Genomic DNA, 27,102 nt, shown 5'->3' on the forward strand with positions numbered 1-27,102 from the left:
CTTTTAAAAATGCTAGAAGCTAATAATGATTGGAATACTTGTATTCTTTTGATTAGTAATTAAATCAGTCCTGTCATAAGATAAGAATATTAACCAGATAATTGGGAAGAGATCCATTGTAGATTAGATGATTCCTTTCTCACATGTTTAAAAAGCCTATTGTGTAAGAGACCATGGTCTGTCTAACACAGTATCTCATCTCTGCTATTAGCTGTTGGGAGTACAAAATAACCTGAAAAAGATTGTGTTGCCTTCCTACAAACCAAGCTGCTTCCTAACTCTGTCAGAGATCAGTTGCTGCTTCTTTGTCGAAAAGCAAGGGGTTTCATTTGACTTTCTTGACAAAAACATGGGGCTTAGCCAAAATAATTAAAATGTGGAAGTGATTTGCTATGTAACAGCTTCCTTCGTTTGTTAATGGCAATATCAAATCTGATTTTCCACACATGAGAACGTTCCTTAGATACATCTTTATGTAAATGTAGTTCCCAAGCTGTTTGTAATGGTTAAATTATACTTTGATGGGAACTCTTCAGAAAATACTCAATTAGTTCAGGTTTTTTTGGAAACGCTGCCAATTATGTGACGTTAATGAGCTTTTTGTTGGTAATGTAATTAAAATTCAACTGCTATAATGGCTAAAGGAAAAAATTATAGCTCTAAGAAAGTTAACATTAAGCAAATATAACATGAAGTGGGGCTAATTAGATGTTGATTATATGGTCCTATATGCATTTGCTTCACACAACAGTAGTCTCAGAAATGTGGTTATCTTACAAATAAGGAATACAATTCATTTGAAATAACGGAGATTTAACTCTCAGTTTCTTATATTGATACAGCACAGTGGAAATCATCGCAACATTGTGGTGAAAGAGATAAAAATCTTATCTCAGATGCTTAAAGGTTTACGATACCTCAATATGTCAATGGGAACCCAGAGCAATTTTCAAAAGAGGATGGTATCGGTCTCACACAAATATCAATATATTAAGTTCTCTTTCAACTTCTGCCCCTTTACTTTATTTGTTCTTTTGAAAATCCTATGAACTCTGGAAATATGGGCAGGTGACTTGGCCCTTTGTGGGTACTATGAGTAGTAAAATGATGTGATGTGTTGTTCACACCCTAACCACAGGTCTGTTGTCAGAAGCTTCTGGAAGTATTTGGAATAAGAGACATTTCAGGAAAATCTGTGAAATAAAATAACAGAAGGTACCTCTTTCTCAAGGGGTGGGTTAGTTGTTTCATTATTAATCTGCCCTGAAGTCTGTTTGTTTCCTAAGGCAATCAGTGTACACATCTTGCAGACTGTCCACCATTTAACTTTAGGTAGCAGTTGTGGGGATAAAAAGTGAGGGGGTGGCGGGGGAAAATGAATCTTGCTGCTATCATTTTTCCTTCGTTGTTTTTCATGGTAATGTCTTTGCCTTACACAGTGTTCTTGCCAAAGAAAGGGAATGTGTCTCCAGTAGACTGTGACATTTATACTGAGTTGCTGAAATAATGTCTAACCTGAAAGCTTTATGATTTTGCAACCATGTGCTTTGATAATCTGGGGGAAAACATCCTAGGATGCCGTGAGCGTCAAAGAAACCCTCTTAAAAACATATACAACATCAGGTTGCTGCCTGACCTGTGCTAATGACAGATAACATTGCAGTCAATCATAGAAATGGTTCAGAGCATCTCAAACCTGCCCTTGCAGTATCGTGGAATCACAGCATGGTTGGGGTTGGAAGGGAATTCTGGAGGTCAATTATCCCACTTCCCTGTTGAAGCAGGGCTACCTACATCTGGGAGCCCAGGACTTTGTCCAGATGACTTTTGAATATCTAAAAGAATAGACACTCCACACAACCTCTCTGGGCCACTGCTGTCAGTGCTTGGTTACCCTCATGGTAAAAAAGTTTCCTTATGTTCAGACAGAACATTATATTAGTGCCTGTTGCCTCCTGTTCTGTTATTGGGCATCACTGAAAAGAGCCTGGCTCGGTCTTCTTTAGACCATCACTTCAGATATTTATATACAGTGATAAGATTATCCCAAGCCTTTTTTTTCTCTAGAAAGTGGACCTTTTCTGTTCTGCTTGGTTGTCTACAAATACAATCCATGTCAAAAGCATTACCACAAACATTCACTGGACCTTCAACAGCTGAAGATTAAAGGGCTTGTTGTGAGGTATCAAGTTGAAGCTAACAAAGTATGTTTAAGGGTTAGCCTTATGTATGAATAAAAAGTGTATATAACTATACTGCAGACATAGAACATGGTGTGTAAGAGCAAACACTGGGACACGATTTGAATTTCAGCTAAAGTCTTATGACAAGCTTTTCTAAGCTGATGAATTAATGTCCTCACATTTTAGCTGCCCACTTTAAAATGTTTTATAGGATCTGGTTTTCAGAAAATGCTCAGCACTTCTTTTGTCTTTTGAATAACACTTTCACACTTCAGATACCCCAACATACCACTTCAGACAGTGAAACTTAAGTCTTCAAATATCTGTCATGTAAACAAGGTATACAAGGCTCTGAAGATTGGACATAGTTGCTTTGAATTAAGTAAACAGGCCCTTGATAAATAGCCACAAATACAGTTGTTTACAAGTCAGTTTCCACTATAAATCTTCTTTTGCTTTTACAAAATAAAACTTGAACAGAAAACTAAAAGTTGCTTTATTATAGGAGCTGAAGTGTATGTAAATATTAGAAATCCACTGATTCCACTCCAAACCTGTTTTCATCCTCTACCTCATTTGTGCTGTGTGAGATGCACATATCAATGAACGTGCAATCCTCACCCTTCAAATGTGGAGCTACGTGGTTTGCTTCACTTGGGATTACTGCAGCTGCAAAGAAGAAAAGGCCTGAAGAGAAACTGAGTAGAAAACCTAGTATAACTCCAGCCAGGTTCTAGAATATGGTTGGTGTTATACTCATTTTACTCAGACATCGAGTCAAAATCAGACTGCATTCAATACTTTCCATTTTGCCAGTCAGTTCCAATTACAAGGCACAGCTGTTTAGAACATTTTATAGAGTCATTTGAAGGCTCTATATTTAATCTGAATAATTCATAGTATTTGTTAAGAGCATTTGGTATTACTTTCAATTATGAACATTGTCTTCTCAGAATGTAAAATAACTAGTACATATTTGGCCAGCTCTTCTGCTTGCGCAAGTTGATGCAGCTCCATTGACTTGCAATGGAATGATTCCAATTTAGTGAGTAGACAGTGTGGGCTACAGCATGGTCACAATAGCTGTCTATCCTGAGGTACAAACCAGTCAGCATCCTCGGCGATGAACATGGAGTTGCATGCTGTGGACAGGCTTAGAGACCCTAAACTAATCCTCCATGTCAGAAAGCTGTTCTTGCTCTCCAAAGGGTAGCCATGGAATTGTATATACACATAGCTACACTTTTTTTGTGTTATGCACAAGCACACATGTATGTATACAACATCTTGTTTCCTATATGCATGTATTTACACGGATATTGTTCCCATATTGGTTGCACTAATCCTCAGAAGGGGAATGTAGGGCTCTTTTGGTTGAATATCATCTAGCAAGGATAGGAAAATGAAAGGGGCTGCAGAGCCCATCCCTCTGAACTCAGTGTTGACAAGGGTAGAGAGAGAATGCAATATAAGAAAGTAAAGGGTGTGGACCTGTAGTCATATCCCAAGATACATCCTCCTCCCTTTAGACATGTAATGGATAATAATATAATAACAATAAATAATGTAATGAAGAAATACACAGAAATATTTGAGGGGGTCACTTTTTTGAAAGCATTTGATTGGGATTTTTTTACTTTTTACAGTCAAAATTCAGCAAGTTCTTAATTCATTAGAATGTTCAAATCTTGACAATTTAAATTTTAAGTTATTTTTTCTTGTACCAACAGTTAAAGAGTTGAGAGAAACATTCTGGAAAATTATTATATTCAGAGTATGCTAGCCAGTTATAACAAATAGATTCATCCTATTTTTCTGAAAAGCCATGTCAACTGGAATTGTTACTGCTAGAGCATCAGGTTCAGTGTGCATCTGGTAAGAATTCTGCTTCTTGTTTTAATTCTTCCATAACTTTCCACACAGAGATTTTGTCCAATGAGTGCAGTACACTGTCCTGAATAACAGACATTACCAGCTACTAAGATGATGGTGCAGGAAACTGATCAACTCCAAATGCAGTGAACAGATTTTTTTAAGGACTCCAATTAAATCTTGAAAAAAATGAAACTTTTCTGAAGGCAAGTCTGTCAGGCTGTCTTTTAGTCTGACTCAAAGTTTTGTCTCATATGACAACTATGATATAGAGGAGAGTGAGGTTGCCCTTGATTTTTGCTACGAGGTGCCAACTAACTATTGTATTTTAAAATGTGAGAGGAAAAAAACTGAGTACCTATACATATTTCACACACTTAATAAAATTTCCTGCTTCTGTTTGCTAACTCTTGTTTGCTGTGCTCTTGAAGTATTTCCTACAGACTCAGTTTTGGCAACAGAAGATTTCATGCTTCTCGATGGCATTTCACTTCTTTTCTGTACTTTTTATTTTCTGTGTATCACTTGAAAAACAACCAGTCACCTTTTAGATTCCAGATGATATAGCTCTGTAACAGCCTGCCCAGCCAGGTGCACTGAGGTGCTCTGTCTCATGCTTTTTTCTGGAATCATCCTACTGTAAGCCGGGAACTCTGTATGACACAAGAAAATAAACTGCGCTAAACAAAAAGAGAAAAACTGTCTGTTTCCTGGAGGAGATGACATTGTCTCACGGTCTGTATTACCTGGTTAGAAAGTTAAGTGTCTTTAACACAGGGTGTAGCGAGGTAACTGTAGCAATCTACGACAAGCGTGTGCGTGTGTGTGTGTCTGTGTGTGTGTCCTGCTGGAGCAGAGCCGGTCTAAAGGGCCCTTTGATCCCCATCTGCTGCGCTGCCGGGGAACTGCAGGGTCCAGCTGCGAGGCCTCCGCCGGGCTGAGCGGCTCCATGGACGGACCGCGCCTCGAGGATGTGGGGCTGGGTGGGCTCAGATTCAGACTTCGATGTTTCATTCCCTGCATAACACTCATCAAATTTAAATGGAAAGTGGATTAAAAAGTAATTCTGAGATAAAGACAGCAAAGCATCTCAGTGACATCAGCATCTTGTGAAAATAAGTAGGTTTGGGGTATGAGATTGTTTCCAGGTTTATTTTGGCCCCACTGGCACCATGTCTTAGACATTATACAGCTGTGTGCCTAGGGAAGGTTGGTGTATGGAGATGGTAATTCTGCTAATTTCAAACAACAAAAAATATGAAAAGTCAAGTTTAATAAATACATATGCAAGTTTGTATATCCTATGTCAATCAATGACTGGGAATCAATGACTTTGAATGGATGTGAAAAATACAATTAGGAGCAGGAAGAAAGAGGACATGGGTAACAGAACATGTGGAATACAGGGGGAAAGGAGTAGTAATTAAAGACAGATGGGCAAAATAAGGCTATCAGAAATGACTGAAGGTACAAACAGAAGGCAGTGATAAGGGGAACCAAAGCTGTGCACTTAAGTTTGGAGCAGCAGCATCAGTAGACACTTGTGTTGTAGCTAGAAGCGAAAAAAAAATAAACCATGAATCTCAGTAGATGAATCCAAGAGTATATAAAAATTATTCTAAAGAAAAATACTAAACTTGATTATGTGGACTGTGTAGTGAGACAGCGTTTCCCTAAACCCAAGCTGTGGTACCATAGCAAGGTATTTAGGTAAAAGTCTAGGAAAGATCCATTAAATTTTGCTTTGCCTTACAGGTATGAAGCTTATACACTTCCTCAGTTGTATCGTGGGCTATGCCAATCTGACTAGGGTCAGCCAGCAGGAAGTTACCTCAATAAAGCAGATTCTTTGCTGACTTCAAGGAGCAATGTTGGAGGAAATAAGAGGGTTTGTTGTGATGTGTATGCCTTGTGCCACAAATCAGACCATAGGCTGCTCCAGACTGGAGGACAGGCTGTCATTAATGTTCAGTGAGATGTCCACTGATTCCAGAACCTTCCCTCTGCTGAACAGAACTGAAACTCAAGGTGGAGTCCTTCATATTTAATGCATCTCCTGACTGCCTGGCACCTTACAGTTGTAATAATAATACTATTTAATTTTTTGTGCCCCTTTGCATTTTGCAAAGGATTATCATGATGCATAAAAAAGTCTCTAAAGTAAAACTTCTCCTCCAGAATTTTTTAAGGGGGATATCTCTCTTGCTTCACTGCCAGGATAAAAGACCCATATTCATGACTGCAAGCTCTTTTCAGCTGCCAGAGCCACTGACAAGCTTTGAGTCAATCTCTCCTACCTGTCTCTTACCTGATTTCCCTCAGTCAATCTCTCTGTCATCACCAGATGATTGAACGTAGTTTTCTTTGGCAATGCTGCCCCACCACAGCTGTGAAATTGTCCCCATTGCTGAATGGGTTACATAGTTCCATAGAACATATACAGATACAAATCTCAAATCTTTTTTTTTTGTTGTTGTTGGTTTTTTTTTAGGGAATGGAGGTGTGAGCAACAGGTTTATCTTGCATAAATCTATAGGCCACTGTGTGAAAGTCAATTTATAATGAATGTTTGGCATACAGTTCTCAAGTGAGTATGAATTTTCAAATAGTAGCATTTAAAAAATTGGAATTTTAAGGCTAAGGCTAATCAAAACTTTTTTTAAAATTTGACCTCTACTAGGTGTTGCCATCACTGCAGAAATTCACATCTCTTCATTATATTGGCACAAGATTACTTGAAGACTCATTCCAGGGCTTCAAGGGAGTTTTGTTGGTTATTGTTAACAGTCTATTAAATTTATAAACCTTAAAACCACGTATTGATTTAAAATTAATAAGTGAAGACAATGCTATTGATGCCAACAGAATCAAGATTGTAACTGTTAAATGTGGCAAATCAGAAACTGGAGAAATTGCTGCCTTAATCCAGGCACCTTTTGCCCACTGTTTGTCACGTTAATGCCCTTCTGTTTGATATTTACTTCTTTGGACATTGCTACCTCACTCCTTTTGCAAATTCATGTTAGCATTGATGTCATAAAGTAAGCAGAGTGAATGTGTGAAATTGCTTGTAAAATTATCAAATGAAATGAATAGCAAACATGATGATTTTTTTTTTAAAGTTGAATAAGGAAACTGTCAGCAATGATGCACTCCTGTAATGCTTACTAGAGCTGAACAGTATATATATAAGTCTGTGCAAAAGAGGCAGCTAGGCAGAGCTCAGGATCCTCAAGGCTTGCCATAGTTGCAGAAGAGAGAGTAGCAGCTCTTTCTGCAACTGCCACATATCACTTCAAAGTATAATAAGGTAAGATTTATACGAGCTATCAGTACAATTCATTTGAGAAAGCTGAGTGCATTATCTGCATTGTGTTGCCCAAAGTTTGCCATAGTGGTGCAGATCTTTCAGCAAATTGGTGTTTTCTTCTGAGGTTATGCTCACTGATATTTGGAGTTAATGTCATCATCATTTAAATCTTTTAATGTATGGAATTAGTTCAAAGGAGAATTATCTGAAAAAGGGAAATCAGCAGTTTGGTTTGCAGAATTAACTGAAAGTAGGAAGATTAACCATGAGAACATGAAAGAAAATTGTAGTAAGAATTTAAATGTGAGATATACAATTATTGATTTTTATATTTTTATCTCCTTTAGTATCTTCTGTAGAGATATTTAATTAATGTGAGTTTAAAAATATTGACTCCTTACAGATATTGCCTAAATATGAATCAACAAGGATTAAATTAGCAGCATGCAAACAAATTAAGTGGGTTTATATAGACACTGATTTAAAACTGTCCAAGACTGATTGCCACTCCATCACCCTACTGGAGACTGACACTCCACTGCCCCACTTTTATTAGTTTGTCTCAAGCAACTATTATTTTCATATAACTGAAAGATCCAAAAAAGGAAATTTTATAGCACAGAAGTAAAATCAAAGTTTTTCAATAGTAACTGTGATTATTGTCTAAAATTTAATTTAGTCTTCCATCCTACTATGGAATTCCTTAGCCTAGAACTGTTGTATTTTACATAACTTTTCACAAAGAATTATAACAAGGTAGGTAAATTGGATCTAAAGTACCTGAAAAAGTAATTTATTTATAATTAGAAATCATAGCCGTTTCATGTCAGTAGAAATTTATTTTATTCATTCATACATTTTCACATGAAAATATTTCCTTTTGTACTCCTGCAACATCATAATTTGTATTTTTAAACTGGAAATAGATACAAATCTGACTTTTTAAAGATTTTTTTGAAAACTCAGTGAAATTAAGCTGGTTAAAATTGCACATAGGTACAAAAGATGTCTGTAGTAAAATATATTGGAAATACTAGCAAAATCAGGTTGAGTAAGGAAATATTCAAATAAATGTCCGATCAATATTTCAGAGAGATATTTGCTACATATTTCTGGTGGTTAAAACTGAGATGTCTTAAATTTTTCATTTCCAATCAGAAAGAAATGAAAACATTTTCATTACTCTAATATGCATAGGAACAAAATTCTTCTGTGTAAGATTAGCCTTAGTTTTCCTGCACCTTAACAATAAGATTCCACACTTCTTAGCACTCTACACTGGTAACCTAAATAACTTGGAGCAAATTAAACCTTTCTTCTGATTGGGATATTAATTAGCTGGCATAAACTAAGCAAATGTTATTTTGCTGATCATCTCTTTTTCTCTATAAAACATATTTGTGTTACCAAGAAGAAAATTACAATTTTCTCTTTATAAACTGTAAATTCTTAATTTGTCCAAAACTGCTGTTGCTGGTTTGACTTAACCAATAGCAAGTAATAAATGAACAAAAAAACCTGACTAAACTTTTTAAGAACATATTTGAAAGGAGGTTAATAGCTTTCAAAAGAGCTTATTTTATTAATTAAGGTTCTGTTACTTGAAAATTGTATTAATTTCAAAAAACTTGAAATCTTTCTTTTTAGTAATCTCCCAACTTTGATTCTGAAAAATTTAGAAAGAAACCGAGCATGCGTTTAAATTTAAATACACTCTTAAGGGATAAAGTTGCCAGTGGAACTGTTCACATCTGAAAGTCCTATAGGCCTGAGACATAAGAGTTAGAGCCAAGATAAAACAAAATCACTGAATATCTCTTTACTGACTACGATAGCTTTGAATTACTTTTTAATAAGTTTTATAGAAAAGAAAAACTTTTGGTGTTTAATATTTCATTCCATCTCAGTGACTTGGGTTTATGGCTAATCTGGATCATGGTTTAAAAAACCTACAGGCAGCTGTTTTCTTTAGTTTTTCAGGCTACATGAAAGTATACCAAACTGTTAGCCTTCTATTAAGCACAAAAAAATTACTTATGTATGGTGTAATAGTCAGACTTTATGTGGTGTCCAATTTAACTCATTTACACCCATATCAGCTAGTGTGGGGGTCAATCAAACCATTTTTTTTACCACAACAGAGTAATTTCCCACAGAATCGGAAAGCTTTTGTTCCATTGCTGGAAGCCTATGAAATGTGAAAATATGCATTTTTAGTGATAAACATTGGATGTCAGTGTTGCACCACCAAATTACAGCTCCAAATGCAACAGTGAAAATAAAGCCTAATACTATCCTTTGGGTTGTAATAAGACTGACTACATGACTGCTATGGTGTATGTTGGTACAATAGCAGGGTATGTTATGTTCAAGTGAAGGAATCATCTCTCATATACCAGGACATTGCACAAGGCAGAAATGAATCTTCATGCACATTGATGAATAAATGAGCAACACTAGCAGTGGTTTCTGTGAAGAGAAGGAAACTGATTCCATTCCTTAATAGTAAAATCCATCAGAAAATCTTGTATTTTTGATACTGACACTGAGGTATTCTAGTAAAATACTTATATTATTCATTAAGATTCTCTTAAAAATTTGGCGTCACAAAGTGCCAGTAGCGATACATTCTTCCTAACCATTGATTATAATGCCTGCTAACAGTCAAGCTTTGCATCTCTAACTACAAGTTATTTTATAACAGATGGAAGAAACAGGTTTCATAAAAAATCTGCTATGAAGGGGCAGACTATTGGGGCAGAGTAGAAGTCCTACAGCAGTAAGATTTCTGTTGCAGGAGATTACTTTTACAGAGATGTTCATATAGCCCCCTCATTTGCATTGCTCAGTGCAGAGACAACTGTAAATCTCAAGATAGAGTAATCGCCACCTTCACTACACATCATCTCCTCCAGTGGAGCCACAGAAATTTGGCACAGATTACACCAGGGAGGGTGTTTTTTGACTGGGACTTACTTTGCTACCACTTTACTTCAGTGCACGCATCTGTCCTATCTCCCTTTGTTTTTCAGAATGTATCATAAACTCCCATAGGAAAATTTAATGGATGGCAGAAGGGCTTTTTCAAATACACAAGTGTCAGCCCAAGTACATGATGAAACTATTTCCAGTGCCTTTTTGCTGACATGAACTCATTCCAATTTCTATTGCCTTACAGCAGACTAATACTGTGATCCATAATGATTTTAAAGTTAGAATGAACGAGCATTTGCCATTCGTCATTCAGTGAATGAGCATTTAGCCATTGAATGAATGGCATATTCAATTGCTTTGTGAAGGTCAAAATTACCTAACTAAATTTAAAATAATTTCCTCTTATATACTTTAGGTGTTCCAAAACAATTAAAATAAACAATATATACTACTTCAATCTGTAAGTAGATTTCCTCTCATTTTTTCTTTATGCAAAGCACTTTTGAGTCTATCAGTAATCAGCTGCTCATAGTCCCTTTTGCACAGGGTTTTGTGGGCCTAAAATGAGTAGCATTTCTTTGTTCAACAGGACTTGTCATATAGGGGATCATATGTCAACAGACTAATACTAGTGCATTAAATAATGAAAATTGCAGCACACATAGTTTGGGTATTAGAGAATGCCTTATTCCCACTGGGGACTACTAACTAAAAGTTTTAACTGTATGACTTGCAGGAGTAAACCAGTCACTAAAGCAAGTCAGGGAGTCACAGCTTAGCAGCGGATCACCAAAGCTGATCAGCTTAGCAGCGGATCACCATTAATATGAAGTATATACCCCATATCTCATATATCCCACAAAGGCCCATAATGGTAGCCCTTAGCTGAAATACAGTATTATGTCAGTAGTACAACAAACAAAACTTGACATTTCACATCATGAATTGAACACAATTGAACAGACACCACAGTGTGTGGTTAGGTATTCTTTTTTTGTCTAAGGAGTCACACCTTTTAATAAGTCATATTAAGGCCAGAGGCCCACTGATGCCATATCTGTTCTTTCAGGAAAACAAACAAACAAACAAACAAACAAAACCCCCAAACTTTTAAAAGGAGGGTGGAGGGTGAGAAGGAAAGAAAATGGAGCTGCTAATGTGACTACCATTGACACAGATTTGCTTTGTTTTTTATCTAGTGAATGAGCTGGGGAAAAATCACAGTCACACCAATACCCTTAGTTTTGCAATAAAACAATATTACAGATTTAGCAAAGGAGATAACAGATCTTTATTGTCATATTGCAAAAGAAAGTGAGGATGCAGTTGCTCTCAGGTCTCCTTGCATTCTAGAATACAGACTAGAGCCTAAAGACTGGAACAGAAACTACATTTTTTGAATGCCTATTCAATGCGCTAAACTGTCATCCACTGAACATGGAACCCATCCTTACAGGGTCTTAATATATATCTTCAAGTTTAGATCAGAATTAAGAATGTTTATTTTTTATGTAATTCATTCAGACATATGTAAAGATTATTACATTTTTCTTTGTTTCCTTCTGTTTTGACAGACAATGAAAATGAAAAGCGTTTATTTCGTTGCTGGGCTCCTTTTAATGATAGTTCAAGGCAGCTGGCAAAATCCTCTTCAGGATACAGAGGAGAAATCAAGGTAAATTCTTAAGATCAAACTTCTAGAAATACTTGGCCTGAACTTTGTTTTCTTACAGTTTGAAGCCAAACATACCATGACTTAAACATAGCTTTACACAGTGCTTATTCTACCATTGGAATTGGCAAAATTTTTCAATATTGCACAGCACAGAAGTTTTGGGTATTAAAACAATAGCTGTTATCCAAGAAGACTGTGTAATTGTGCAGTATCCAATCTGCTGTGTGGATCCATTTTACTAGACAACTAGTGATGAATTTACTTTCACTTTGTGACAGTAAAAAGCAGTATTTTTAAAAGAAAAGTCAATGCAACTGTAGAATGTACTGTAACCACTGCCAGTTAACAATGTCTAAACTTTTCATAGATCATTCAAAGCTTCCCAGTCTGAACCATTAGATGAATCTAGACAGCTGAATGAAGTGAAACGTCACTCACAAGGCACATTCACCAGTGATTACAGCAAGTACTTGGACACCAGACGAGCTCAGGACTTCGTGCAATGGTTAATGAGCACTAAAAGAAATGGGTAAGCATTTTGGTCACATTGAAATAGATCTCCACATATAGAACCAGCCAAATATCTAGCTGAATTCAGTTTTTTGGTATGAGCTTCCCATCACAGACCATGGATAATCCTTGAATAAAAAAGTATTTGAGGAAAATTTATATATACAGTCACAGAATCATTTAGGTTGGAAAACAAGATCATCAAGTCCAGCCATTAATATAATGTTTATGTGTTATTAAAAACAAGAAATATGTGCAAAATCAGTCAAAAGGACTTAGTTGAATCAAAGTGCAGTATCAGTATATTACCTGATATGCCACCTAAAAAGATTATCTCAACCTCTTTGGGGCAGATTGTTTCAGTGAATGAAGTTCAATAGCAATAATGTACAGGTCTGGGCCATTAGGCCTTAACAAAACTTTCCTATCCATGGATACTCTACTTCTGATGTTTCATTTGTGAAAACGGAGCTAAAGTTCAAGTTTTTATTGTCCACTGGATACTTTACCAGTATCAAAAGTATAAGTTGGCATGTTTTTTAAAATATACTTTGATTAAACACAAACTACCAAGCTGAGAGCAAGAATATGTAAAAGCACATCAGTCCTGTGTTCTAGAGAAAATCTGTCCACAGAATCAAAAAATTGATTATATTAATGCTTTTAAATCTCTCTGGAAGTCTTTAAAGTATAAAGGAACAATTTCTACACATTGTATTAATTCAAATTAATATGCATTAATATAATGAATATGATATTTGTCTGTCAGTCATAGTTTTTTAGCATAACATGTAAATAATAACCAATAAAACTTATGCATGCTCTGCAATGTACTGGTAGTAATGATCTAATGATTGTGGAATTACACTACAGCCAACAAGGACAGGAGGACAAAGAAAATGACAAAGTCCCGGACCAGCTCTCCAGGTATTCTATTTGCCACAACTTGTTACTCAAAATCAGTCTGAGATCATTTGCAATTAAACAAATAAAAAGCAACTAGTATTCTTTACAATGTTACCATAGTCCAAGAAATATCTATGAAAAGATATTATCTCACAACTGCTTTTCACAAGGAAAGAGGAAATGTCTGTAGGTTATTTATTCCTGTACCTGTGTTCTACAGCTACATGCAGTGGATCCAAGGAATGCAATAGGATGAGAATACATTTCAGAAAAGTATATTCCAAATAACTGAGTAGAGAATAACATGAAAAGAATAACTTGGTACTGAAAAAAAGCTGGGAGAAAGAAAAAAAAGGAAAAGAGGAGGGAAAAGTTGAGGAAAAGAAAAACAGTGCAAAGACTAATGAAAGGAAGATGGCCAGGCAACAATTTGCAGAGAGCTGATTAAACATGATTCAGTGTTCAGTCCTAACCACTCAGTCCTATGTTACATAAACCATGCATTACAGAAAGAAGAAAAGAACAAAACCTCCTGAAGGCCAGACTTTATTTCTTGACTGTGGTTTTGAGAAAGAGTTGGGGGGATTCGAAACTTTAAATAAACAAAAGAGAAATGAAGCAAGTGTTTTTGCAAGATTGAAATACCTGTATTAGTTCTTTCTTTTCTGAGAAATTCCAAAAAAAAGATAGCCCAGATCACAAAGATCCTTAAATTCAGTGTCAGTATTAATAACAAATATGTAATAATGTTTCAGCTTCACTGAAACAGCATATCTGAACAAAATTAACATTTCATTAAAAATGTTCCAAACAACTCTAGTTAGCATGCTGATGAAAAGTGCAGATGGTACTAAATTAGGAGGAATGGTGAAATCCAAAGAAGAGAAAATAATAGAAAGGGACAGAGGTCCTGAAAATTGGGTAGAAATTAGCAATTCTGAAATAGAAATGCTAGGGAAATTATTAGTGGAAAATATTCCATAATATGTGTACTTAGTGCAGTTGGCCTTCCCAAGAGTCAGTGTGACATAATTTTTATGTTGTATCAGGGAAAGAACCACAATGAGGTCTAGGGAGGGAGAAGGCAAATGTCTTTAATAAGATGGAGTTGATCAGGCTTGAAATTTTTCCAAGATTATGACTTGGTCAGAATGATTATTAAAAAAGGGTGTTCAAAAACAACTCAAAATGGAAATTTGAAAGGAATTAAGTCTGAATAGTTTGGCTAAGAAATAATGAAGATGAAGATAGGAAGAGAGCTGAATGGAAATTTTTAGGTTAACACAAGAGGTAACAAAAAGCATGTCTGTGTAATGCAATACAATTTCCATAGCTAATTAATCTAGCAGAAGACCATTCCAATGCAGCTGTAATTGCTTTCTGCACCTGAACTGAGTTGTTCAGAACTAATGCAGGAATCTGGACAAAACTATGTATTGCATAGTACAGACTGAACTGAAATATATCAAGAAATAATATATCAAGACTAATTTGAGGAGCAAAAAAAACCCTCTCCCTTGTAACAAATGCTAGTCTGATGAGTGGAAAATTTAAATCAATAAAGTTTTTACAAAATATTAAGCAGACCTACAGTATTGCAGTATTGTATTCCTACTCTATTCTTACAGCAATGCCATCTCCAAGCGTCATGCTGAATTTGAGAGACATGCTGAAGGCACCTATACCAGTGATATCACCTCTTATTTGGAAGGTCAAGCTGCAAAAGAGTTCATTGCTTGGTTAGTGAATGGACGAGGAAGAAGAGAGTAAGAATCCATCCATTCCTATTACTAAATTTTGCCTTGCATTTTGGGTTAGAAATCATGTCTGATGAAACCTTGATGTGTTTTTGATCATTCTTGCTGTACTTCATGTTTTTCTTTTGTAATAGAGCATATTCTATGGGTATTCCAAATACAGATTTTAAAACAAACCCATTCAGTAGGCTGTTACACTCTAAAAGGTCAAGTTGTATTTAAGGACAAAACATCTAAAACTAAACCAGATCTTCCTCTACTCATCACCTTTCCCCCTTCACATAACATTGTTTGCAGTCTCTTTAACTATCATTGAGATGATTTAAGTCAGTGTCATCTTAAATTACCTTCTCTTTTTTTCCCTTTTACAGTCAATCTTTTCCTCTGCAATATTTTCACGATTAAATTTTTACCAGTGTCATCAGCTGTACATCATGTGCTGGTGATCGTTCCCAGTAATAACTGATAACTTCTTGTCCTCTTCCTATGCTCCTCATAGTCTCCCCAAGTTTCTGCTGCCAAAATAACTATCATTTCCTGTATCTTATTTTCCTTTTTAAGATGCCTCTAATTCTTTTGCTATGGTTTGCAGTTTCCTGGACACAGTGCTCCTCATGCATTTTACCTACCATGACTCTGATTTCTTTCATTTCTATCTTGTTCTCCGCATACTCTTTGCAGATTTCTCAGTCCTTTTCACTTCATTTACTCATGACTCTACATTTCTTTTCATGATGGTCTTGCACTTACAACAGCAATACCTTCAGTCTCATTTTGTTTCCAACCTTGCCTGGTTAGGAGCTACACCATGCATATGCCACTTCCCACCTTTTAACTGTTCTATACTTATTTGTGCCTTTAGACTGTAAGCTCTTTGGGGCAGGGACTCCAGTTCATCCTCTGATTATATATTCTACCAGCTGTAAAGTACTATGTAAGTCTCTTGCACTATATAAAAGTAATAATAAATAATAAAATACAATCTGTAAGACAAGATTGTGTGTTTTAGTTAAGGGACTAAATAGGTAAAAAGTAAATTCTGTAAATAAAGACAATTTCCTGAAAAAAAAAAAAACAGAGTTAAATACATTAGGTAAGCTATACAGAGAAGGGAAAGGCTGGTTCCTTTTCCTAGTGATGTTTAGATTTGCACTTGCTTTTCTGTCACGTTTTATTTTCATGAGCAGAATAGGGTATTTCTGTATCTGTTTGAGAGAAATACAACCTACTGTGATGAACTGAACTTAGAAACCTAGATAGACAACTAAATGTAGACCAACCTTCTGCTTTCCAATATTTAGTATTATTTGAGGTTGAACTTGTGTACAGCCTTCCTTGAAATGAATCAGTCTGTCTTTAGACCCAGGGCCCAGTGTGCTTCAGCATCAGCCCACCTTAATGGAACCCATTAAAATCTTCCTATATTTGATGGCATGAAACAAGAGAAGAAAGTTTTCTAAATCAAAGTCTTGACATACTGGTTTGCCGGTAAAAAAAGAATAGAACAAGAATCAGGACCTGATTCCAAAAACAAAATGCTGTACTCTATGATTTTTACAACAAACAAGCACATAGATTTTATACAGGTATTTTAACTGAGCTATTTAAACCAACTCCCTCCCCCCCAAAAAAAAAAAACCAATTAGAACTCAAGTCCAATTAAAATAGAAAAAAAGTGTGAAAATTTGACTATAATATTTTAGTAGTGATACTTCTTAAATAACAATTCTAATTAAATCCACTGATACCTAATCTGCATGGCATAAACATTGCACCGAGATATGTTTTTGCATGTACAGCTTTTTTCAAAATTACTAAAGAGAAATTTAGACTCACTGGAAGCAACAGTCCTCTGTTTTGAAAGTAATGCCTCAAAAGATGTTCTGACGTGCATCGTGCTGTACTGAGCCAGAATGTCAGGCTCAACCCTTAACTCCTTAAAATCACGGGAAATGTGCAGTGTATTAGAAAGCTGTAATAAGGCCCTTTTAAATGGTTTGTGTATTTTGATTTGCATATTGATTGATAATTTCTTCCTTTTGAAGTTTCCCAGAGAAAGCTCTTGTGGCAGAAGAAATGGGTCGAAGACATGCAGATGGCACTTTCACGAGTGATATCAACAAAGTCCTTGATGACATGGCTGCCAAAGAGTTCCTAAAATGGCTAATTAACACAAAAGTTACCCAAAGGTGCCTGAATTTTATACTATACTTAATATACTGGGGTTTAAAATTTATTTGTCACACCTAAGGAAAATACTAATTTTTCTCTTAACTATTGACGTATCTCTTACAAACTTCATTGCAGAGAGATAAACAAGGGTAAGACACTAAACAGAACTTATTCAAAATATTATTCACATTTTGTATCAGTGGTCAACCTCTCTAATAGTTTCCTATTTAACTTGAGAGGAGTTTTGCCACTCAATGTGACCCGAAGTAAGGTCATATTAGATTACTGAAAAATAAAACTCTGCTTTACATGGACCTTATAAAATCAGAAATATTTATTGGAAAAATTACACCAAATTGGTTGTTCTTTAAAGATGGTGATATAAAACACTGCCTTAAAATGTGGCTTGTTTTTAGGGAACAGTGCTGTAATCTGAGTTCCTGAGAGTTAACTGTTTAAACTGCTTTAGTTTGCCTGTATATGTGAGTTCTGTGAACAGGTTAATATTTAAGAATTATTTGTTAAAGTTAACAAAGCATTTAAAAATAATAAAATGCCAACACAAGGCACATGTGAGTGGCCAGATTTCTTTAAATGTAGGATGTCCACTCTGTAAAATTTAGTTACTCTTAGTCTTTGCAGTACTGAAGCACCCAAAATGACTAGTTGATCTTGTAAATCTGAAACAACAAATATTGTCTCAAAAACTTTTGAAGGTATAGTAAAAATACAGTTTTTATTAACATGATACTATTTTTGTGTTTGTAGTTTAGCATTGAAACAAACAATTTAGGAAAATAATCTATTAGAAAGTACTAAGAAGTTTTTCCTTTAGGAATAATTGTTTTCAATCTGTTATTAGAGAGAGGCATTAAGAGGTCTGTGGAACTAACATCTGCTCACTCTTAAACAGAAAAAATATGTTACAAACATATTTAATAAATCTTGGGGGACTTAGAATATTTCCTAATTGTTGCTGCTTTTTTCTTTTTTTTTTCCCCAGAGACCTTTTGGAAGAATACCAGTAAAAAGGCAGAATAAAATGGGATAAATGAAGATCTTCATTGCATCAACTGCCAGTTATTAAGAGATTCTGAAATCTGTATTCTGTCATTTACATTTGGTGTAACAAAGCTATGTCACCTTGCATGCCAGGAAATAATTGTATTATAGTTTAGTGTTGCCAAAGGTTTATATATGGAAAACCTGTTGTCTAAGGGATGGTTTTCTTAACCATTTAAGACTGTGAAAGTTCCATATCTTTGTATTTTCCATTTATTAGGACTAAAGTAACTCCATTTATATTTAATGATAAAATTATTTTTCTAAAAAGTTTACTTCTACACAAAAATAATTCAATCACCAATTATATGTGTTATTCATAAGGAGCTGGCAGTTACAAATGCCTGAGAAGTGAATATCCCTCTTAAAACCTTTGTTATAAAAAGGCTAAGCTTTAAGGATATTGAATGATAGCCTTAAATAAATTTTTTCAAGCTTCTTTTCTGTTGACTTTTCATGTGTATATCCCTTGTGCCTCTTTTCCCTCCATTTCATTTTATTCTAATATTTTAGTGCCACTGAGATCTTGAAAGTGGTTTGTTTGGAATGATAAAACAAACTCAACATTTTGTTCTGTCACATTTTCCTTGTAATGATTCCCAGGAAAGAGCTGTGTGAACTCTGAGTTACAAAGTTGACAAAGAAATCATGTGAGATGAAGCTAGAGGGGGAAACATGACTGAAGAGACAATTATTCTTCATTAGTAAATAAATCCTGGTTTCTCAGCAAAAGCAGGAAGACAGCTTTGAAAAATATTAAGTGCAATATAACCGATAAGTGGTGAAAACTGCCATGATATTTCTTCAAATTTTATAAGATTTCCAAGAAAAACCCAACTCAAAAGGCCCTCTAATCTGCACTGTATTCTTTCCTGCCTTCTTCCCCTGAGAACCACTTTGTCCATCATCTCTTGCATTTAGCAGCATTGTATGGGACTTGCCAGCACAGCTGTCATTTCAGTGACCTGTGCCTTCTCCAGCACGGTAACAGAACATTTTGCATGCAGATCTCAGTGTTCCCAGCAATCCAAACGCTTATGCTCTCAGCTGGCCAAAGCATGTTTTTGTAGGTATGATTGTAGCTACAACTCTCAAATAGCCACAAGTGCTGTTACATAGCTCTTACTTCCACTGACTACCCAAACCTCCTTCTCTCCCCTTGCTATAAGAGTAATACACCAGGGATCTATATTAAAATGTCCTAAAGGGCAAGTATTTCAACAGAAAGCCAATGGGCTCTGCAAGTATCAAATAGAAGTTGATGTGAAGCAGGACCGCTGCTGAATCAGAATTAGCACCTATACCTTTTGCTAGCAACAAAATTTTTGTAGGAATTAGGTTTTTAAAAGCATCTGCAACTTTCAGTGATCTAGAATTTTTTGAAAAATACTAGACTGTACTTCCAAAGTACTACAGGAATCTTGTAGTTTCAGGACTGATCACACCCAACTTGGCATCTAGAACAGTTTCCTGACAGCAACAGAAAGCTATTCTAAAATCCCAGCTTTCAATATTAAAACTCAGTAGAACCCTGCAATAAAAAAAGCCATCATAGCATCCAAATTACCACTTATTGTTTATTTAATCCCATTTGTGTACAGTGGTTTGGGTCCAAGTTTCTCTGGAACTAAAAAAAAATCAGTTAGTTGGATACACACAGTCCAGGCTAAAATGGTACTAACATAAAGCTTCAGTTTCCATAGACTGAACAATTGTCTTTGAAATGTTTTATTCCATTATGTCCAGAATATGTAGTGCTCTGAAGGACAGGATTCCTAAGTTATAAATCCATTTTGCTGTGATGTCTGTCACCAGGGTATTTGAGGTCTTTCAGGTGATGGCTTTGTCAGCTATGAATATACTGGATTTTCCACATTCTTACAAATTATATGCTTTAGGAACAGAGGGGTATAAGTTAATTTCTCAAATTTATTACCCTTGTCTGGAACACAACAAAAACACTTAAACTTTAATTTTATAAATCCCAATCTAGACCATGAATCAAAAGAGACCCTTTTTTCAGAAGAGAGATGAAGTTGAGCTTGTACTCAGAAATTCCAAACACATGTTTTAGCTCAATGAGATTAGGATTTACATATCCTGAAATCACAGGGCAAGTCCATATGGGAAAAATCATGAGTTATGTGCTGGATGCTTCTCATACATGCTACATGAAATTCAGGGAATGGTACAAATATAGGGAGAAATAAGTTACAGTCACTCTGTCTTTACTACACAACAGCTAGAGTCCTCTGTGTATCTGCACATGTGCTGCCTAGGACTTCCAGGTGGCCTCATATTAAAAAGTGTTCCCAATATTATTTCCTTTATTAACTGCATTTTATTTGCTGAATGTGCAGCATCCTTCCTCTTCCACACTATTTATTAAGTATCTGGAAAAATAAGCAAAGTGAAGTAAGAAAAAAAAAAAAAAGACAATTAACTGGAATTAATACAAAAATAAATTGACAGAAACCTGAGACATTCTAATCATTCAGCTGTGCTCTGAGGACATGTGGTGAGAATCTGCAGTTGCCAAGAAAATAATTTGATAAAGAAAAATACATAAACTTGAAAGAACTGAATGACAGCTGCTACGAGCCACATTGAAATGGTTGTCCCAGTGACATAATCACATAAAATAGGATTTTTTCTCATTAGCTTCCCTGATTTACAGTTAACATTCTTTTTACAATCCTCTCAAACAGAACCAGTGCAAAGACATATTACAAAACTGTCCTTATGCCATTTCAACCTCAAATGCAAAGAAAAAATGAAATAATTTCAGAAAAAAAATAGTATATTTGTAGACACTTCTAGTCCAGTAGAACTTGAACACTTCACAGTGCTAATAGCACTTTTGCCTTCTCTTCCTCACAGCACATTTGAAATGCTGTGAATCTGTACAAAACTTTCTTCAGTACATATTTGTCTCCCGCAGCACACATGGAGACATCTGGAACACATTATTGCACCTGTAAAGTAGACTGTACACATTTTATTCACAAACAATTTTTCTGACTCTGCAGAGAGCTTACATTTTCCGTTTTTCCTGTTTGACTTCTCTAAATATTTCTGGAGGAATCAAATGTATAAACAGACACGTAACAGTCTTGAGTTTCTCTAGAGGTCTGAAGGAGACATTGCATCTGGCAGGTCTATCAAGTGTTTGGGAAAGCCAACCTTCAGGCTGAAAGCTGTGGTTTTGTTCTTTCTAGTGAATAGATCTTTGCAATCGTGTAACTTCTTTATGAATACACTTGTGTTGAGCATACAATATGATGAACAGCTATGGCTTCTCAGATTTTGTCATGTAGCAGCCACTGCTGGCTATTCATTTGTTTAATCTCTTGGCATCATATTAATACATATCTGATTGCAAAAGAACACCATGGTATTAAGTAACTTGAAGTATTTAGCTGGAGGAACTTTTTAAATCTCAGGCTATTACAAAAGACAATCTGACAGCATCAGAATCACAACCATAAAATAAGTTTTAGAACCACGGGCATTTTGATCAGAGAGGAGGAGCTGGAGATTTTTTTTCAAGGTGTAGAGAATCACTGCTGGAAACTATTGCAACTAAGTGGAAAATATTCTGCTATACTGACTCTTACCAGATCACTCAGGTGATTCCGAGTACAGATTCAGGTCCCATAAGCCTCTCTGGCATGACCAGAGTCAAAAGCACTGTAGATCATTAACAATGTGATCTAGATACACAAATCCAGACTTGCAAAGGCACTTAAAACTGTGCCCACTGAAACCAGTAGAAGCCAGGCTTATGCTTTGCCAGCACTAGTCTCTATTCTCCTTTAGAATTCACTACTAAGAAGCATTAAAACCTTGCAGATAATCTCTCAAAATATTATTAATCTGCAACTCAGCTATGAAAACCTTGGTATTGTTCAGATACATTTTATCACAAGACTGACATAATTTGACCATGCTATACTTGGAGACACTGTGATGATCACTTCTTAAATGTTCTTGACAGGGTGGGGGTGGGGGGTGGAGCCCAGGTTGGCTTAATTATATATATGTTGTGATTCCTACTCACTGGGAATAGGTAAATGCACTATAGGTAAATGGGTGAGGGATGGTGGTGGTTTTGTTTTTCTTTTCATTGTTGATAAGACTAGCAAGTGCAGAGTATATTTAAGTGGAGCTGTAAGACATTCTGAAACACTAGTCATGCATCTCACAGCACATAATGAGATACTAGTTTGAAAAGTAATGTAAAAGACTGCAGTTTCACTGTGATTTTACTTTACAGAAGTGGACTTATCTGTACTCAGAATTAGGGGTTAGGTAGCTGTAAAATTGCAGCATGTTAGATCCTCCATGGTAAACTTACACTGACCGACCTGCAACCACTGTCAGAGCAGATTAACAGCATTCCTAAGGTAAACTGATATAGCTACCACACTGCAAATTCATAACTAGTAGCAACTGCTACCTTCAAGGAGAATTGTATACAAGTGAGTAAGAACATAAGCTTGTATTTACATGAAGTCTAATACCTTCCACATATACTTATCTTTACTGTTTGTAAGTACTTTGCCTTATTCTAAAGGAGATTTATCCATCACAAAAAGCTACTAATCCACTTCCAGACAGTTTACTTAAGAAACAGCAGAAAAATACTAAATGCTGTGCTCTATCTGCATGGAGCAAGGAGGAATGAAGGAACAAGCAGCATAACCTTACTGAAAGCTCTGACAAGTATTTTGAAGGCAAGACTAAGAACACTTGCTGTCTCCCTTGACCTCAAATCTCTGGCTTCAGCAGATCATATACTTTTTCTGATACATTTCTCAAGTTGTAAAAAAACCTGCACCTCTCTCTGGTAACTCCTAATGTTCTGCAAATAGAGGGAGGAAACCTACAATGAACAAAACTAAAGGCACAACTTATAGTTACTTTTTTCAGGGTATAATTCTCTTAAAATAATTTGCTCAGCTTTTTAAACAATCAATAGCTTTAAAGTTTTGTTTTACAGATTGCTGTGTCTTTTCCACCAATAAGTCCTACTATCCCAGCACATAGTCGAAATTGTACTTGGAAATTGAATTATCTGATGTGATAAACCATGGTCACCTTCAGAGCTAGATTTTAAACTTTCATCCTACACTTCCATTTTCTGGTCTTCATTTAAAATCCCAATTTGCAGACTTACAAATCTATCTCCAGTGTGAAACAAATAAGTATAAGCACTTCCCGCAATTTTATCAGTCCTTCCATGACTTGATTGCCGGAGAAAGAAGTTCAAAGAGTAGAAACTTTACGAGAAACGCTGGTGTTATCATAGCATTGGGAGCTTTGCCACCAGCGTTTGAAGGCATTTAACTTCTGGGCCGTTATCTGATTTCCGACAGAAATCCCTCCGGTGTCCCAAGTCCCTCCTCTGCCGCGCACAGCTGTGTCTCCGCGCTCCAAGGGTGTGAGCTGACGGAGGAACCGCCGCTCAGACCTCAAAGACAGCAGGAAAGCCGGGATCTTGCACAACCCCCGGTGTCTGCCGCTCCCCAGGCAGCCACCCGCAGCCCCCGCCCAGGCGCCGCTCCCGAGCAGAGCCGCGGGCAGCGCCGGGGCTGCAGAGCCGCAGCCCGCCGGCCCCGCTCCCACCGCGCCCGCCCCGCTCCGCACGATGCCGGTGGGTGAGGGAAAGGGAGGGGGAGGCGGCAGCGCAGGCTGGTGCTGCGCGACAGCCGCCTGATGGGACTTCTCCTTTCAGAGCTTCCTGAAGTGGCTGCTGGTGACCGTGGGGGTCGCCGTGGCGGTCGTGGCGATCACCGTGCCCCTGGTGCTGCTCACCGGCAGTGAGTGCGCGGCGGGGCCGGGAGGGGCGGGGTGGGGAGGGCGGCGGGGGCTCCCTGCGGTCCCTGGGGCTCGGAGGGGATCCACGGCCGCGCCGCCCACGGCAGCGGGGGGAAAGTTTTGCTGAAAAGTTTGTGCTTTAGGGAGCGGGGTCCATACAGCTGGAACTCCTGTGTCCGGGAAACTGGGAGGTGCGTCGCCAAGAGGACTTCTCACCTGGGAAGATGGTGGGCGCGGGGAGAGTTAAAAAGATCCTTGATTTTCCCATGAGCTCTGGTAATAGTTATAACCATTATCGTTTTCAGGATTTTCTATTCCTGTTGTGGCCAGAGGTTGTCGAACCAGCCGTAAAATGCCAATTACTCTTTTTTCTAGGGTGTATTGAAGAGATAAGATTATAGTCCCTCTATTTTGCTGTGTTTGCACAACTTTTGTTAATGCCATTGAGTGAAATTATATAAACAGCACAGTTACAGAGGTCAGAAAAGTAGAAGAAGATTTGGAATGCGGTTTTGGACTCTGATCGGTTTGTACTTTTCAGGTTACCCGTGTGACTCTGGATGTTAATATGAAACAGCATTAAATCCTCATTAAGCAATGCCTTGCTTCCAGCTGATAGGACAGAGCTGCACCTTATTCTCATTTGGTGTTCTTACAATTCACAGCTGAGCAGTTGTGATATGTAGAATCAGTACTACAAACTCTAAGGAAGTGTTTTCTAGACTAGACCTTTGGTGGTCTCCTGTCCATGAGGTGCACCCCAGGATGTGTGAAAATGCATGTGCTGATCTTAACAGTGTATTCAGAAATGAACACAGCAATTTCATATGTGCACAGAAAGTTCTGGTGGGTTTGTTGAATGTTATTTGAAGAGGTGAAGCTTGTGTCACTAGTGCTTATATTGCATAATTTACATTAAACAGTTTTACAGTTCATTTCTATCAGTATTCCAGTCATTAAAAACTATATTTTCAAAGTCCAGATATCTGAATTACATACCTTCTGGGCTAAAATTTTCATCAGCAGATGCTGACTCCCTTTTCTGTTATTTTTGGGCAGATTTTTACCACTTATCTCAAAAATCAGGTTTTTGAGATTACAGAAAATGCTCTGAATTTCACAAGTTGGGAAGAGCAAGAGAAAGGGTCTTGCTAACTTATCAGATGGATATGTGCAGGCATAACACTTGGTGAAAGAATTCGGTACGCAGGCCTGAACTCTGCTGAAGAAACGGTGCTTGTCTATCTTGATGCCAATTCTGTGTCTTACTGCGAGTCAGATGGGTTTTCTTCCTTCTAGCATAGGAATTCTTTTGCTGTAGAAGTGGCTGCAATTCAGGACCAGTCACTCAGTTATATAGTAAATTCATTTTACTTGAAGGAAACACTTCTGTTATATGATACACAGAATACCACCATGCTGTCAGCCTTGGCTTGAATCGTTTTGGTTGTAGGAAAACGAGACAGTCTTTTTACTGTTGGCTCAAATTAAGGTTTAGGAAACTACCTAGCATGCCCCAGTAGTTCGCTAACTCTCTGGATAAAATATGGATTGAGATGGAGTGGTTCCAGTTCAAAAACTTGAATTCCTGTCTCTTCCCAAATCAGGCCACCAGTAACATCTGAATAACAACTTTGACCATTGTAATTTGGAAATTGCAGGGTGCTTTTGACTGTGCTAAACAGATGTTTTCTGTTAGCTGAGAGTGTATAGTTGGTGTTCTTATGAAGTAGTAATTTGTAGGTTAGAGCACTTAATAACTGACAGTTTGATTATCCGGTTTTTATGAACAACCACAGGGCATGTAAGTCAGCTGAGGATGCCTCCTGGGCCATACAGGTACTCACCTGAGTACAAAAATGAAAACAGCAAAATTGCATTTGGGAGGAGCAGTTCACATGACTGTGACTCTGTGGGATCAAAGTCTGCTCTGATAGAGGTCCTTGTAACTGCAATCAAGTCTTTATTTCATTCCGATTGTTCAAGCATTGTGCAGGGAGTGAAAATGATGATTATTGATACAAACAGATAATTTTGAGTTTGGTTTTCTTACATTTGGTCTGCAACTGTTCTCTCTTCCATGCTTCTCACTGTACTTCCATTTCATAAGCTTAGTAGTCATGCAGCACATAATTAGTTTGATAAATGGGCTCCAGTACTGTGAAAGGTTGTGCAATTTTGCCACTCCAGAGAAGTTCTGGCTTGTTGCCTGGCCTGTAGGCCTGGCAAGTGGAACTTCTGTTTCTTCTCTTGCTGCTGTTTAGCATAGAGAAATACTTCAGACTTAAATTCCCAAAAAGTTTCCCTAATTTTGGGTACAGCCCTTCATTATTTACCTTGAGGGTCTTCCCAGCCAGAACTCTTTACACTCTATTTCCACTGCCTATTTTGACACCTTATTTTGTATTTAATAACCACATGGGACTACTTGCATCAAACAGTTTAATCTCAAAACAGCCTTGGGGGTTGTATTTGAAGTCTGTTGACTAAATGCTGACATTGTTATGCTTTGAGGAGCTATCCAACCAGTGACTATGGTAACAAGTGGTTACCTTTAAAGTATGAGGTTTTTTCTAAAAAAAAGGTGGTCTGTTCATGATTCACTTACCCATTTACTTTACTTACTTTCCATACAAAAGGCAGATTGAAACACCCCTAGTCCATATACCTTTTATCTCTTCTGTTACCACAGTTCTTGTTCTTCTGAGCAGCTGGGCAGCAAGTCCAGGAGTGGGAGAATGAGTAGCAAATGCTGAGAGCAGGAAGGAGACTTTGCAGTATCATTCTGCTGCCATGAGAAGTCATAACTGGCCTTAGAGTGAGGGGTCCTGTACAGCTGGTACAGCTTTCTTCACCCACAGGTCTAATTCTCTAAGGGTGAGATATTCACTAAATGATAAG

The 27,102-nt window shown here is 37.0% G+C and overlaps 2 protein-coding genes across 6 annotated transcripts in view; both read left to right on the top strand.

Moving 5' to 3' along the window:
- The first annotated feature begins 7,269 nt into the window (after positions 1-7,269).
- Positions 7,270-18,692, top strand: GCG (glucagon). 2 transcript variants are annotated; one of them, XM_050339807.1, is made up of 7 exons: positions 7,270-7,365; positions 11,874-11,974; positions 12,342-12,503; positions 13,358-13,411; positions 15,019-15,156; positions 17,193-17,336; positions 18,323-18,692. In XM_050339807.1, the coding sequence occupies exons 2-7, from the start codon at positions 11,877-11,879 to the stop codon at positions 18,345-18,347; spliced, it is 621 nt and encodes a 206-aa protein (XP_050195764.1). In that variant the 5' UTR covers positions 7,270-7,365; positions 11,874-11,876; the 3' UTR covers positions 18,348-18,692. The 2 variants fall into 2 exon arrangements, with proteins under 2 accessions (XP_050195764.1, XP_050195765.1); XM_050339808.1 differs by lacking the exons at positions 7,270-7,365; positions 17,193-17,336; positions 18,323-18,692 and adding an exon at positions 16,010-16,031 and having other exon boundaries at positions 11,821-11,974.
- A 5,142-nt stretch (positions 18,693-23,834) lies between these two features.
- Positions 23,835-27,102, top strand: part of DPP4 (dipeptidyl peptidase 4) — an 80,539-nt gene continuing 77,271 nt past the window's right edge. For 2 of the 4 annotated variants that reach the window (XR_007632057.1, XR_007632058.1), the window contains exons 1-2: positions 23,836-24,037; positions 24,119-24,203. Coding sequence is in view for 2 of the 4 variants with exons in the window: in XM_050339934.1 (XP_050195891.1) it covers positions 24,032-24,037; positions 24,119-24,203 (91 nt within the window). In the remaining 2 variants the exon portion in view is untranslated. Of the gene's footprint in view, positions 24,038-24,118; positions 24,204-27,102 lie in introns of all 4 variants that reach the window. The other 2 variants (XM_050339934.1, XM_050339933.1) reach the window with 2 other exon arrangements.

The sequence above is a fragment of the Myiozetetes cayanensis genome, unplaced genomic scaffold, assembly GCF_022539395.1.
Source record: "Myiozetetes cayanensis isolate MyiCay16 unplaced genomic scaffold, myiCay2020 scf9, whole genome shotgun sequence".
NCBI classification, from domain to species: domain Eukaryota; kingdom Metazoa; phylum Chordata; class Aves; order Passeriformes; family Tyrannidae; genus Myiozetetes; species Myiozetetes cayanensis.

Bases quoted from the DNA above. Each gene is read 5' to 3' on its own strand.
- GCG (XM_050339807.1), top strand. From the start codon at position 11,877: ATGAAAATGAAAAGCGTTTATTTCGTTGCTGGGCTCCTTTTAATGATA. The intron at 11,975-12,341 runs GTAAATTCTTAA...AACTTTTCATAG, and splicing joins GATACAGAGGAGAAATCAAG to ATCATTCAAAGCTTCCCAGT. The intron at 15,157-17,192 runs GTAAGAATCCAT...TTCCTTTTGAAG, and splicing joins AATGGACGAGGAAGAAGAGA to TTTCCCAGAGAAAGCTCTTG.